We start from the raw sequence: 15690 nt of genomic DNA, 5'->3' as shown, positions 1-15690 counted from the left end.
TGTCCTGCTTTTCATGTCCTTCTCTCCCATTGGTCCACGCTGCCACAGCTAGTCCACGTACTCCTATGTATTCAAAGGAAAGACGCTTTATTCTCAGTTTAAATACCAGAGGGTTTTGCTCATTGTATCAGTAAGTGTGTGGAAGTCATTATGGGATGCACCGACGCTCATCCAATGTTGCACAGTCACCGCCTCACTCTCTCGGTGTGTTTGGTGTTAAGTGCATAATTCTCACTGTCGGCATGTGTTGCTCATGAATGCAGCAGTTCATTTGATGACTGATGCATCGTCACCCCACAAAACACAAACACACACACACACACACACACACACACGTTTCAGATCTTTAATAAAAGCTGTCGGACCCAGATTTCAGCTGTAGAGTCGCATTTTAACCGACACGCTGAGGGTTTTATCTCAGTCTGGTGGCCTCAATCAACAACGAGTGAACTCATTTGTCAAGAGCCTCAAAGTGTCGCTCAGCTTATTTTCATTTCCGCGCTGACCTTCTTCGTCTCATCCAGACGCACAAGGGTCAGACTCGTTTTCCCCGGGAGGAGTGTGAGTGGTGAGAGAAGATCCACGCACACGGCCTGTTCATGTCCATTTGAATCCCAACTTTTACTTCATATTTATGCGCTAAACTGATTTTCTTTTTACGACCCCGTTCAACACAGCTCTTTTTTCCCCAACGCTGGTGATTGCTTACTCATTTCTGACTCTCTTTTGCCTTCTTGCCTCCAGCGATCAGCTGCGGCCATCCAGGAAGTCCCATCTATGGCCGCACGGTGGGCAACGGCTTCAACCTGAACGACGTGGTCAGCTTCGTTTGCAATCAGGGCTATGAAATGGAGGGGCCCACACATGCTCAGTGCCAGGCCAACCGCCAGTGGAGCCACCCGCCTCCAACGTGTAAAGGTGGGGAAAAAAGTTAAGTGTATCACCCCTAACTTTACTTATGTCAATCCTTAACTACAGCTTGTCCCCGTAGAGACGACTTTTTTCATCCCTTGTTGTTTTCAGTCCGGTTCTGCCTGAAAGTTTAGTCTAAATCATCTTTCATTTAGAAATGATCTTAAATGTAATCTAAATTTATGTAGGTTAGTCCACATTCCTAAAGCTCAGGGCTGACCTCGGACGCATAAACTCATTTGCATTTATATTACTGATTGAAACACTTCAGAAGGGGGGGGGGGAAGTGACCCTCCCTGGTTCTTGCCTAATAACACATGCTTTGTCTACTTCTCTGTGTATCTGTCGCCTTGTGTGTCTCTCTGTATGTAGTGGTCAACTGCTCCGATCCAGGAATCCCCGCCAACTCCATCCGCCAGAGCAAAATCGAACATGGCAACTTCACCTTCGGCACTGTGGTTTTCTATGACTGTAACCCAGGATACTACCTGTTTGGATCACCTGTGCTGACCTGTCAGCCTACGGGGCAGTGGGACAAACCCCTACCGGAGTGTATCGGTTGGTCTCATCTCACAATCATCTTGTGCTTGCAAAGGCTTCGAAAATGCATCTTGTTTTTGTTTGTTTGTCTGAAGTGGTGGACTGTGGTCACCCCGGCTCTCCCCCTAATGGTGTGCTGAGTGGAGATAAGTTTACCTTTGGTTCAACTGTTCGATACTCCTGTCTGGGTGGAAGACAGCTGAAAGGCGAATCATCCAGGACGTGTCAGCTCAGCGGGATGTGGAGTGCCCCCATGCCCTTTTGCTCTGGTAAACCTATAACCTTAATTGAATATACAGTCCTTCATAACTGCTAAAGCAATGGAGCGATGTATGGGATGGATGGGAGATGTGGCTGGATGTGGAGCACTTCTGGCAGCTTACAGACAGTTTTTCTGAAGCCTTTTGGGACAACAGTGATGGACAGACAAGATAGGTTTGGTGCAAAAAAGGATATCAGGAAGTGCTGTGGAGCTAAAGCGTCTCCTAGCAGCACAACACAGGCCCGGACCCTTGGTAAGGTGTATTATTCTTTTTATTTCAGTTTCATGCCTCACCTCAGGAATGTTTGAAAGGTTTGTCTTATGATGAATCTCAAGGTTGTTTAGTCCCAGAGGCGGAGAAAAGATTTGATGATTAGACGTGAGTAGATAGAAGAAGTGATAGCGTATTGTTTTGCGTTTTTTATTACAAAACCTTCTGACTGAGACTTCCAGCTGTGAGTCGCAGCAGGGTTTTCCTCCCGGTGCTCCAGTGGGGGGTTTTTCTAAAGACGTCACATTGAGATGACTAGAGCTGCAAGTTAGTCATGAAAGAGTGGTTTATTTTTGCTTGATGACCTCTGGAAGAGCTCTCCATACATTCTATCGCACATTAAAACCTAATTATCCGAGTTATGAGGGTCTGATTTGACTGCCTGGAGGCTTGATTATAGCTACCTTACCTGAGAGGCTGTCAGCAGCTGCTAATGAAACAACTTGAGTGAAACTTTAGTTTAAAGTAGGCTGTCAAAGAACTCAGCCTTAATTACATACATTTCCTGGTTTAGAGGTGCTCGTTTCTAAAGCTGCGAGTGAAGGTTCCTTCCTGTGGAGATGAGAGTTTAGCTTGTGGCAATTGTGTCCCAGGTCCATAATTCTGCACTGTTTTAATTTCTTCCATTTACTTCAAGGGAGACATATATCAGATGTATCCAAGGAGATGAAGTGGTTGCTATGCGCATCATCATTAATAAAGGCTTCATCAACCAGAACATTCAAAATCAGCTGGAATTACAGTTCAATTCTAAAACTTTGACCTGAGAACAAACCATAAATGCTGACATCAATAACAGAACTGAATGGAACAGATTAGCCCTGATCAGCTACTGTATAGCATCCATAGGTAATGTTGCCCTTGGTAATGTTGCCCACTATAATGCCCTAGAATGCACTAGAATGCCTGGAAGTTCTAATGCTAAAGCTAACTAACCAACAGTTGGGTTGGATCTGTGATGATGTAATGGTATTGTTGTCTTTCTCCTTCTCTCCCTTTTTTTTCAGAACTTGCATAAACCTGCAGCCTCAGCTCAGGAACCCTCGAATTTATTCAAGCAGTGGGGCAAAGCCAAAAAATCTTTAAATCAAATAGATTTCCGTGTGTTTGCGTTTAATGGTCATTCCAACGTTACCTGAGGGAAACGGCAGAGATTAGCTTTCACAGCGCCCCGTCCCACAAGCCTGCACATACACACATGTGATCTATGCACCAGTGACATTGGGAAGATTGGTTACTCCCCCTTTTGGGACTGCGTATCCTTGAGGCTACATGTTTGGAGCCCTGCGTTTGGGAGTACATGAGCAGTGTAGACATCACTGTAGTCTTGAGGACACACTCTCCTCAGCAGAAACACTCTGCAACCCAGGAAGGAAACTGATTGGTGTGGTACTCTTTAAGAGCCATAATGCAAATGAATTTATGTCAACTGAAACAAGAAAAATGTTCATTTTGTTGACACTTTTAGCCTAAATTCTACTTTGTGTATGCAGATGTGTCTGTCTTGGAGAATTTGCTGATCAAGTTGTTTTTGAAGGGCAGAGTGATCAAACTCTCCCTCCCGACTATTGCAGTGCTTGCACAAACACCCCCCCCACACACACACACACACTTCTACCCATGTGTTAAGTATTTCTGTTTTGAAGTCAGCAGTCTCTGTCTTCTTCCTCTCCTCGCTGCAGGTGACACTGCTGGGTCCTGCGGCGATCCCGGCATCCCCTCCCATGGTTCCAGGGAACAGACAGATTTCAAGATCCGTTCCAAGGTTTATTTCAGCTGCTCAGAGGGCTTTGATCTGATTGGCTCCTCCGAAAGGATGTGCTTCCCCAATGGAACCTGGTCTGGAACGCAGCCCTTCTGTAAACGTAGGAACACGCTTTTACTCAGCTCATGGAAATCCCACGGTTTTAGACTCATCATCTCTTCGAACGCTGTGAACTGAGAGTGAAATCATTTTATTCCCTTCGTCCCAGCGGTCCAGTGTGGCAACCCCGGCACTCCAAGTAATGGAAGAGTATTCCGTTTGGATGGAACCACATTTTCTCACTCAGTTGTTTACTCCTGCATGGATGGCTACCTCCTCAATGGCGCCACCACCAGGCAGTGTCTGGCCAATGGCACCTGGTCGGGAGCACAGCCCAACTGTACCAGTAAGTTACTGCCACCATGTGGCCGGGCGTCTGTGCACGGCGTCATTGTTGCGTTACGCCAGAAATCATCAAAGCAAAAGAAAGAAACAGCCATCACGGCCACCTGTGCTCTCTCGATGTGATTCCGTGTTCATATTCCTCATGGAAAACCCACAAATGGCGTGGTTGTCCCTCAGAAACGATCATTCTTTATTTGCGGACTGCAGCGTGTCTTGCTCAAGGACCACTCTACTGTGACGCAGCCCTCGTTAGCCCCAGAGGAGAGTGTGAAAAAGTAGGATGGCACAAATCTGTAATTTGTACTCTGATGGAGAAAAATACAGCTTTTTAAGGAACAGACACCTCAGGTGCCGGACTACCTCCATGATTGTAAATATACCGGCCATCAGATATTCCTGTTGTTGATTTCGACGGCTGATTGCTAATTTCTCCAGGGAGGCTGCAGGATTCTGCCCCGCCTGTCATTGATTAAGATGAAATGGTGTCACGTTCACTGTGATTTCCCCAGCAGTGGCCACACCGGCACCGTTGCCCCACAACCATCAGTCTGAGACGTCAGCGGCGCTGGGAGCAGCGTCTCCACCTCCACATGAGTTCGTTTACTAAATATTGATGACAACATATCTTTGGAACAGAACCCCCGCTTTACAGAGATGAGCCCCCACTACCCCCCTGAGGCTAATAACACCTCAGCAGCAAATCTGTTCTCATCAGCTCTGTGGATCCTCTTGTTCCTGAGATTGATTTTGTCTGCCAGTTCTGGCTTAATGTGCACGAAGCAGATGTGTGATTGCACGTGTAGGTTAGGAGGCATTCGTGTGGCTTTCGGCTCACACCAGTGATCATGCACCTGTTTCCTTTATTTATTGCTGAGGTCTTTGGCTTTATGTGGAGAACAGGTTCAAGGGTTAAAGGCCGCTCTCGCCCACTAATGGGAATGAGCGCTTATGAGAGAGGTTTCATTTATTCTCCGTGTCACAGCGAGTTAGAGAGGGTAAGAGATGAGAGAAGTCAAAGCAGGTCGAACAGTTACAGTAGATGATGAGAAGGAAGCAACTGTGGCTCTAAGTGCATGTCGATTGGCCCGCCACTTTCCCAGGACTGCAACTGCTGCCTCATCAGACTAGAGCTGGTAAGAGGGAAGTGCATTGATGTAGAGCCCAAAGCTTCAGTGTTTCATGTGGAAATGGGCTCATGGCTTACTCTTAGGTGTGCTGCTGTCTGTGTGGGGACCCCTACGAGTCCCATCTTGTGCAGGAAATGACAGCTGGGCTGCTGGAAGGTGCTTATTAATGCTCCGTTACAGGTCCACAGCAGATTAAAGTGTGCTGAGAAACAAGAGTTTAAAAGCCGATGCTGGTCGGGCAGGGCCATGGTGAGAAATGGGGAGCTTTTAAAGAGCTGAGGTGACTTAATCAAACCAGAGTGCAGATTCCCAAAGCAGATCCGGACAGGGAAAAGGATTAATCAATGGTTTATTGACTGGTGATCAGTCCAGGCACAACTCTCAGAACATTGGAAACAGTGAAACATCGTCTAGGAAACATGATGATCTGGTACAAATGAAGCGAAGGTTCCTTCTGTAGGACAGGAAGTGGGCGGAGACAAACACAGGTGGAGGATTTGGGGGAATTAATCAGAGCACACAAAACCAGGAAAAGAACAGGCAAAAAGTAAACTTGGAGATGAAAATAACATAGTTAAACAAAAGCTGTAAACCACAGATTAAAGGATCCTGGAAGAAGGATCCTTCCAGTATGGCCGCTCCGTGCACTCAGACGCTGTCTAGTTGTTTTTTAGAAGACAGTGAAGGCCAGGCGCGTTCATACAGAAACAGAATAACATTCTTTCATTCCTGCTTTTCCTTATCTCCTCTTTTCCATCGTTCTTCTTTTGCACAATAGAGTTTTCATCCCTCCGCTTTGTTCCACTGTTAGCTGGAGATAATAAGCCAGGGACCCTGCTGCTTTTGTTCCATGGAAAACGCGCTCCTATCGGCTTTATTGTTAACGTAAAAAGTTTACCTTTGTGTAGAATCCAAACATCAATAACAGCTTTCTGCATTCCTGAAGGCTGTTACACTTTTTAAGGAAAGTGGAAAAGGAAAAACTGCAATGATTTGAAGCCCATTTCATTCAGAGAAGTCCCAAAAAAAGGCTCCCAGAACTCAAAGAGATCACTTTTACAGTAGATCACACAGCCCTATTAGCATGCACAACAGGCTCTGAGGTGGGTTTAAAAGCATTAAAACTGCCTATTAGGCTATGAAGGACAGGGTATTAAAGGCATAGTCAGGGGAATTATGATGTTCCCTAACAGAGTCCCAGGACGACCTCAACCCGTTTTAGTCTCATCCCGGAAAAATCAAGCCTGGCTGAGAGACCTCTGATCTATCAGGAATAAGATAAATCTAAATTTGTTTACACAGGGACAGATCACTGATACGATCTTCTCCGACACGCTCAGTCTCCAGCTCGGCCCTAGTCGACGAAGGTGACACCAACCGCTCCGTGCTTTTCTTCTTCTCCCGTTTGCTTGTTCATGAAAGCGTTCATTAGGAGGCGCCGTTCTAAGGCTCTGCTGCCGGGAAAAGAGACGACATCAATCAATTAGAGTCTTTAGAATTTGACCCCAGAGCCGCTGAACGGAGCCCTCGCTTCTGAGAAAATGGTTAATGGGCTGATTGAAAAGCAGGCGGAACGCAGGATATCGCCGTTGACGCCACGGCGGAGACGGAGGATTTCGTGGGGAGGCTGAGGCGGCATTTTTAATAAAGGAAGAGTGTTAGCGCAGTGGGTAATAGGGGAGGAAGTTGGTTAAACGGCGCCTCCTTATTCTACCCATGGCAGCGTCCCTGAGGATCCTTGTTTGTAAGGTGTATATGTAATACCTGTGTTATAACAACCTCTTGTCATTTTAATATGTATAAAGTTGTTAGAATGTCTGTCGACTCATTATTTGATCCCGTTGCTCTAGTGATTAACTGTGGGGATCCGGGTTTGCCTGCCAATGGCCTACGCTATGGGGAAGACTTCGCCATAGGTCAGAATGTCACCTTCCAGTGCCAGCCGGGATACAGAATGGAAGAAGACGGCTCCCCCGTGAGGATGTGCACTCCAAACGGGACGTGGAGCGGAAACATGCCCCTGTGTACAGGTAGGCTGGTCAGTAACTGAGAGTCACACTGAGCTGTGTGGTTTAACGTGCTTTAGCACAGATGCTAAAACCGCTGGACTATTAAGGGCGTTTGTTGCCGATTGGCGTGCGTTTAATTTGGGGATCACCAGCGGGAGTTCTGCGGCAGCATCGCCGCGTCCCCGCTGCCACTTTGCTCACGTGTCTTTTCTCTTCGTCAGCGGTGACCTGCCCGCCCCCTCCTGCCGTCAGTAACGGGGCATTGCAAGGCAGTGACTTTGAATGGGGCAGCAGCGTGAGCTACAGCTGCTCGCCGGGATACGAGCTTTCCTTCCCGGCTGTTCTGACCTGCGTGGCCAACGGCACCTGGAGCGGCATGTTACCTCAGTGTTTACGTAAGTGCGCAAGGATGAGAGTGAGTTGGTATGAAACTTGATAGGTGTCTCTTATTAACTACTTGTTGTCGCAGTAACGCACGTCCAGAAACACAAATGTCGTTTTTCCTTGAATGCAGCATCACTTCCCCGTGATGAGACTGTTGCGTGTCTGTGTTTGCAGCCAAGTTTTGTGGCGACCCTGGAACTCCGGAGGGCGGTTTCAGGGAGGGACGAAGCTTCATCTACCAATCGGAGGTCTCCTTCAGCTGTACCCCATCTCTCATCCTGGTCGGCACGGCGACCAGGCTCTGCGAAAGCGACGGCAGCTGGAGCGGCACGCAGCCGCGTTGCATTGGTGAGTTCCCATTTCGGATTGCGTGTCCAAACCAACAGGCAGAAAGTAGCAGGGAGGCCATTAAATTAATGGAAACTATTATTCATGCATTTTAATTGAATTTCTCATGTGATTTATTTCATTCCGTCCATTTATTAAAGAGTGCTTCCCAGAGAAATCTTTCAAACCAAGCAGCATTTACTGTTACTGATCAATAGTTAGACTGGAAACCTAATTCATACATGCAAATGGAAAAAGTTCAAACGTCACCCAAAAACAGCCCCATTGAGGCTGCAGCAGGAACCCCGCAGCTCATTTTGATTTACAAGAACTGATTACCCTCTCCACGGCGTCCATAATCATCCATCTGAAGGAGAACCTTAGCCCGGTATCCTCAGGCAGAGGTGTTCCACCTACTTCAAAGTCAAAGCTCAAGTCAAAATAAAGAATTAAGCGTGCTGATGTTCAGGCCAGAACCTTTAAATGTGTCTCCAGTAGTGATAGAAGGCTTCAATAACAAATCAAAGCGCTGATATTACAGGCTTGTTTGTGCCCCACCGAAATACTTTCTTTTGATCAATGTTTTTTTTGCTGATTTTTATTTCATGCATCTCCTTTCCTCCCTGGATGTCTGCTGTGTGGGCTTGTAAGCTTATTTATTTTCTGACGGTTTGTCACGACTGGCCTGCGACTCACCAGGGATCCCAGTGCTGCTGTTTGATATTTCTCTGCCTAATGATCGTGCCAATTAATGACCAGCCTATACGGAGCTGAGGACTCACATGACTGATGGAGCCCTCTTAGGTGCATAATTATCTCGCCTTTTCATCTTTCCTCTCCTGATAATTGCACGCCTGGCCGACGCTAGTAGTATGAGCAGGAGCCGCTCCAATGAAAAGCAGTTGCAGGTTCTTTCCTTTTCTTGATGCCGATTGGGCGTCGCTGCTCGTCAGGCGAGAGACGAAACACAAGTGGACGCATGTTCGATGTCGCCCTGTAGATGTTGGTCGTACTGTTCTAACGCTGTCATCAGCCTCTCAGGTTAGCTAGTGCCCACAGTATTCTCTTGGACATTCTACCGGGAGCTAAAATTGATATGTCAGCCTGCTGATTAGCCTACAGCAAAAGCTAAGGCGTTCACCAATTAAATCACTTGGACGGTGCAAATTCATTTGCTTCTCTCATTCAAGTGTGCTCGCTTGGGCAGAATTACCTTCAGAGAAGTGGAACTTGGCTGCCATTTTCACGGAGTATTGGCATCGCTTCAATATCCTCCTCGGGAATTACGTTGCTGATCGCTTTCTGATGTTAACCCATTTATCAGCGCTGTGCTGGTTAATATACTCTGACTATTTCTCTCTGAAACCAAAGTTCGCTTCTTCTCCTTAAGTGCAGCTACTGACACACATCTCTGGAGAACGGCTACAGCCGTATACCCGCTACATATATAGAGCTGCGTATATGAATTATGCCTTAAGCTCTGGGACAAAAGCACAGATCTTCCGGGAGGAGGGTGGGGGGGGGGTGTTGCCCTGCAGGGATGTCATCACTGAGCCCCACGCTGTGTAGGTTAGGAGTTGGAAGTAGTGTTTAGTGTTTCCGAGCAACAACGTTCAACTTCAAACGGGCCGCCGCTGCACAGGGATTAAGATGAAAACGAGAGGAGTTACTCAGCGTACATTACAAACAGTCCCACCGGATCAATCCGGCAGCCCATGAGCTGTTCGGAGCGCCGTTTCGCCCGGTTGAGTGTGAGCAGGTGCTCACTGGAGAGGGATGGTGATGAATCCTAACCAACGAGAGCTATACTCGACATGCTGGTGATGAGCGGCGGCGGTGACCCGCACGCTCCAGATCACCCAACACACAGAGGTCACGTAACAATCAAAGCAGCCGAGGGGTTCATTTGATGGTTTTGGTTGTTGTTGACACACGTAGTGTGTGATGGCATGGTGTAAAAAAGGGGGGGGCAAACACGCAGAAGGGGGGCAAAAGACAGGGCAGAGAGAGTTAGAGAGGGGGAGGAGGGGCAGTTAGAGAGGGAGAGGCAAAGAGAGAATCTGTGCGTCAAGATGTGCCTGACATGCTGATGTCCCTAACACACACACACACACACACACACACACACACACAAACTCCAGACTTCGTTTTCTGATGAAGCACCACTGCCCCCTGCTGCCTCGTTGGTGTACTTGGCCCTATGTTGCCATGACAACAAAGGAAAGGAGCCCTGAGAAAGGGGATTGACTGATCCTGCTAATATACATGTTTGAATTGAGTATTTAATTGGCCCCAACACTTTTCGTTACAGAACCGACCAAAACCAGCTGCGATAACCCCGGAACCCCTCGCTACGGCTCCCTGAACCGGACCTTCGGATTCAAGGTAAGATGAGAATCACTAACTACAATTGATTAGGCTTGTAAACCTTTTAGAAACGGTTAAAGCAGAGTGCAAAGTCGGAGGAGAAGCTAGAGAATACAAGCGTTCAACTCTTGGGCTCGGTCCAATCCAACGGGCCTACTTCCTCTGTGGAGGTTGTATTTCTGCTTCCGTCTCCCGGCAACAAACCTACATGTAAACACCCGGAAATCCCTGAAGCTGCTGCTCTCCTCTATGCCCACTCCTCTCTCCACAGGTGGGCAGCGTGGTGTCATTCCAGTGTCAGCCGGGTCATCTGATTCAGGGCTCTTCGTCTAGAACGTGTCAGCCCGATCTGACGTGGAGCGGAACCCAGCCAGAGTGCATACGTAAGGAGGCGCATCGTCGGGTTAGGCCATCATGTCTGCGTCGTGTCAGGCAGTAAACTCCTCTCTCCTCGCACCAGCGCACGCCTGTAAGCAGCCGGAGAGCCCGCTCCACGTGGACGTGGCGGGGATGGATCTGCTGGGATACGGCTACACCCTGGTGTACAGCTGTCAGCACGGCTACTTCCTGGCGGGGGGTTCGGAACACAGAGTGTGCAAGAGCGATGGCACGTGGACGGGAAAGATGCCGGTCTGCAGAGGTACGGAACTGCCGCTTCCACCGTGGGGGGGGGGTTTGGATTGGACATGGGGGAGGTCCTGGTGGACTCCTGCTTGGACAAAGGTCCGTTTTCTAACCAAATGGATCTCATGCTGTTGTGCACGTGTAGATGTGCCTGTTAGGCTGAACGTGTGGCGCTATTGGACCTGATATCCAGACATTAATAATCCGCTTGCATCAATGATTCCTGGGTCCGGGTGGCACATTGCTCGACCCTGCCAACAGAGCTTACTTCCTAATGAAAGCCCTCCCCGGGTCCACTCTGGCGTCGTCCTTTCAGACGGTTTTGTGCGGATTTTTCTGTCCAATTCAACCGGTTCTAACTGTCGCAGACGGATAAAGATGCCAGCCCACCGCGGCGGAAGCGGCCGCAGACTGGAGCTGAAGTCAGTGGAAGTCATTCCGCCGCCGCTGACAACCTTTTGCCCTGAAGTAGACTTTAAAATTGAAGCACTTTGTCTGATCCACTTTGAGATTCTGGGACAAACCCCATCTCCATTCATTGGCTTTTTCAGGGGCAACAGCAGCAGAATCTTGAAACGCTGGCAGAAGCCGCTCTGAATGGTCAAACAGGAAGTGTCTGGAGGCCGCTTGTAAAAGGATTTAAACAACACATTTATTGCTCACAAACTCTATTTGCATTTCACTGCCTGCAGATAAGCATTAAAAGGTTTATTTAGACCAGCGCTCACACCTCTCTGACGCGCGTGTGGGCTCGGCCGCCTGCTGATGTGGTGGGAAACGCTCACATTTGTGTTAATTCAGGTGTTTTGGGGGGTTTTTTTGCAGCTGGAGAGAAGAAGAAACCTGTGAAACCAGCAACAGGAACACCCAGCCCCAAACTGAACGGTCAGTTCCTCCCGTCGCCCTCTGCTTCCTCTCTGCTCGTCTCTCACCGCCGCATTAAGCCCCGCCCTCTTCTTATCTGCACTGTCCTCCGAACATTCCCGGTGTTGAACGTGTCCCGTTCCGCCCTTTAGTTCCAGACGACGTCTTCGCTCCCAACTACATATGGAAAGGCTCCTATAATTACCGGGGGAGGAAGCAGCCCATGACGCTGAGCATCACCAGCTTCAACTCCACCACGGGCCGAGTCAACGTCTCCCTTAGCAACGGCAACATGGAGCTGCTCCTCTCAGGCATGTTTGGGGGACAACCGCAGCAGTCGGTGGATACATCACGCTGAATGGATCTATTGGCAGCCGCACTTCCTGTCACCCGGCCTGGTTCCTCCAGCTTTTAACGTGTGTGTGTGTGTGTGTGTGTGTGTGTGTGGTTTCCTCAGGGGTGTATAAAGCGTCCGAGGCCCGGCTGCTCCTGCTGATGTACCAGGTGAACTACGTGAACCAGGGAACCCAGCTCAAAGATGCAGCCATCACTCCAGCCAAGATCATAGAAGACTCCTGGACCATGGACGGATTCGTGAGTGACACGTTCAGCCCACATAGATGTGGACTACAGAGTCGGTTCGGTACCGAAATGTCCTCTCAATCTCTCCTCTGCGGTCCAGGTCTCGGCAGAACCCGACGGCTCCAGTTACGTGTTTCAGGGTTTTATTCAGGGCAAAGACTACGGCCAGTTCGGACTGCAGAGACTCGGTAATTCACTCGTCACAGTGTTGCAGTAATAACCTGGTAATAATGAAGGCTTAGAGGAGGTGTGATGATGGTGTGATGATGGTGTGATGATGGTGTGGGGAGGTGCTCACCAGCAGCCAGCGTCTGTTTTCTGGCAGAAGTGAGATTATTGCTCACGCTGAGTCAGCCTCGCACTGATCCCACACACACACACACACACTCTCTCTGGTTCTGTTTAACAACACAGGTCTGAATATGTCCGAGAGTCAGAACTCGCCGCCGCCTCAGCTGGGGACCAACAGCAGTTCTGTGGCCATCGCGATCCTGGTGCCTTTCTTTGCGTTAATCTTCACCGGCTTCGGTTTCTATCTCTACAAACAAAGGTGCGTTCCGCTAACAGGCGCTGAAGCTAACCGACACTGTTCCATCACAACCGATGTCTCTGTAAATTCAGCCACAGATGACTTCTCTTATGTGTTAAATTGGATTTTTCAGAAGGAAGAAGGATATGAAACACATTTGGCAGGTGTTTACGTTGTTAATAGATTAAACAAAACACCTTCTGCAGCTCTTTAAATGAAAAGAAGAGGGCGAGGAAGCCGTTTGAGATGGGCGCTTTAGCTTCTCCTCAGTCCTCCACGAAACCACAAAAGATTAAACTGACTTTTCTCCACTGTAAAATAACAAAAATATCCCATTTGTTTGGTTTGTTTTTATAGAACCACACCAAAAACTCAGTACACCGGCTGCTCCGTTCACGAAAACAACAACGGCCAGGCTGCCTTCGAGAACCCCATGTACAACACCAACGCCAAGGCCGTGGAGGGGAAGGCGGTTCGATTCGACCCCAATCTGAACACTGTCTGCACCATGGTCTGAAAATCGATCCTCTCCACTCGGAACGAAATGACTCACATATCTAAGGGGACCACACTTTCTGCGAGGCGGGGGAAGCCCAGCGCTTCGGCGTCAGCAACACGGTCTTGTCCATCGATTACAAAAGGACCCTCGGTCCCGGTTCAGAAGTCCAGGCGGTGGGAAAAGTGAGCACGTGGAATCCCTGGCATTTTCATCACGGGAATCAAGCATTAGGACACAAACGCAGTCTCTCTCGCCTGTGGCAGATTTACAGGAATGCCAGCAGCTAGCGGCTAGCATCCCTTTCTAAAGCTCACAGACATTTCTAATCAGATCCCGTCACCCAACTAATCATCTTGCTTTTTAGTCCCTGAACCCAGTTTAAACCGAGACCTGGCACCCATGCCCTGATGCCAAACTTAGTTCCCCCCTCAGCTCTGAAGTCAAGGACCTCCCACTCTCTGTTACCATTAGCGACAGAGATAGCAAAAGCACATTATTGTTGCTTTAGCTCGACTTAAACATCACAAGACAAACTGCACTATTAAAGCGGGCGGGTTTCAAGCATACCACGTTGTCTCTCCAGACATGGAACACTGATGCTAACTGATGCTAGCCTGTGACACGAAGAAAATCCCAGAAAAGACACTGTGAGGCCTTTGGGTGTCAGCTCACAGTGAGAGTCATCCCACCAGGGAGCGAGAGCACCCAGTCGACCAGGCGGGACAGGAGGACACTGCTTTTAAATGACTTTTTCCCCCCTTTTTTATACATGCAATCTAAAAAGCTAAGGCTAGCAGACGGTAGCTAAAGTTGCTTTGAAAACTGCGAGGCCGTGGGCAAGAGGGGCGGCTGTAATCCCGACTGAACTGGGATTAACACGGCAAACCTGAAAGCATCGTCGAGAGGAGCCCAGAGAACAGATGAGAGGAGACAGACTCATCAAATGGATAAACTGTTGCCTCCCTTCCGGATGATGAGATGAGGCTCAGAAGATGGAGACAACCTCAAAATGAACTGGTGTGTGTGTGTGTGTGTGGGGGGGGGGGTGATGATGGTTTAAAGATCAGACACAGCGAGATCTTTAAACCCAAACGCCAGCCAATCAGAGCTTGTCTAACCTGAAATCCACCGCCGAAGGAGGTCAGTCGCTCCTATACATAATGGATGTGAGCGAACAGAACACGGCCGCGAGGAACAACGTTCCTCATCCCGTGAATTCCGATGAACTCCGAGGGTTCCGACGGAGAAACAGACTTTGGAGGAACGGAGAACGCTCTGGCACTAAAGCACATCTGACTGGAGGATTCACGCCGGCCTCCAGCGTCTGCACACAGACACACAGACAGCGGACAGACGGACAGACAGAGGCAGGCGGGACGCAGGGACACCGATCACTGGGCTAAAGCTAAGACAAACAGGGCTGTGCCCCCCCATCATGGACACAGCTCTGCTCTAATATTGCACTCTGTGAGTGCTGATCCCCTCTCTCTGTTATTGCTGCAGAATCTTCTGATCTGTACATCTATTGCGTATATATACATATATATATATATATTCAGGAGCATTGGCCACTTATATTTTTGTGCTATATATTTACCACAAGGGGAGGGGCTGATGGGGGAAAATGCCTTTTTAATAAAAAGAAACATGAGAAACAAAAGATGATAAAACCTGCTGAGTCACACGTACATTCGGATTCGTTTTCTGTCTAGTGTGAAGTCCCCCCCCCCCCCCCCCCCCCCCCCCCCGGGTCCTCCCCCACCCCCCGATCATGGGTGCCAGCAACAGTCGACGATCTTCACTGTCGGAGGGTCGGAGCTCCAGCAGCTGTGCTTTGGAACCAGAACCCTCTGGATCTCCCAGTTCCGTCCACCGTGGCAGCGCCTCCACGCTGGAACATCTGGAACATCCCCCTGAACCTCCTCTAGGGATAAAACCAGTTGTCCAGCTTTCGCCCTCGTCGGAGCTCCAACTCTGAAGGTTTTGTGAATCCTGGAGCCAGCCGGGATCAGCGTGGTTTGGGGATTTGGAACAGTTTGGGCTCCTTTGCCGAAGCTTTTCAAAGGAAACCTGCGGAGGATCAGCTCGCCGCTCCGTCGCCGCCACACACGTGGTTCATTCGTGTCGTGATGCTCCTGTAGACTCTGGTGGCGTTTGACCCTCGCACACGATGACGACCAGTTGTTTTCACTGGATTTCGGGGGTGAGCGGAGTCAGCGACTGTCCCCCCTTCCCTCTACACCC

General features: G+C 49.0%; 1 protein-coding gene across 1 annotated transcript in view; it reads left to right on the top strand.

The window, feature by feature from the left end:
* csmd3b (CUB and Sushi multiple domains 3b) overlaps positions 1–15106 on the top strand; it is a 212716-nt gene extending 197610 nt beyond the window's left edge. The window contains exons 56-72 of the mRNA XM_057020312.1: positions 745–918; positions 1285–1470; positions 1548–1721; positions 3668–3850; positions 3959–4135; positions 7112–7291; positions 7492–7665; positions 7829–8002; positions 10293–10366; positions 10620–10731; positions 10809–10988; positions 11798–11857; positions 11989–12147; positions 12294–12430; positions 12519–12606; positions 12833–12968; positions 13305–15106. Coding sequence (XP_056876292.1) covers positions 745–918; positions 1285–1470; positions 1548–1721; positions 3668–3850; positions 3959–4135; positions 7112–7291; positions 7492–7665; positions 7829–8002; positions 10293–10366; positions 10620–10731; positions 10809–10988; positions 11798–11857; positions 11989–12147; positions 12294–12430; positions 12519–12606; positions 12833–12968; positions 13305–13464 — 2528 coding nt within the window. The 3' untranslated portion in view covers positions 13465–15106. The remainder of the gene's footprint in view (positions 1–744; positions 919–1284; positions 1471–1547; positions 1722–3667; positions 3851–3958; positions 4136–7111; positions 7292–7491; positions 7666–7828; positions 8003–10292; positions 10367–10619; positions 10732–10808; positions 10989–11797; positions 11858–11988; positions 12148–12293; positions 12431–12518; positions 12607–12832; positions 12969–13304) is intronic.
* Positions 15107–15690: the final 584 nt, after the last annotated feature.

The sequence above is a fragment of the Takifugu flavidus genome, chromosome 21 (genome assembly GCF_003711565.1).
Source record: "Takifugu flavidus isolate HTHZ2018 chromosome 21, ASM371156v2, whole genome shotgun sequence".
In the NCBI taxonomy this organism is placed as follows: Eukaryota; Metazoa; Chordata; class Actinopteri; order Tetraodontiformes; family Tetraodontidae; genus Takifugu; species Takifugu flavidus.
Note: the sequence above shows the minus strand (reverse complement) of the source record. Positions and strands in the feature narration are given on the sequence as shown.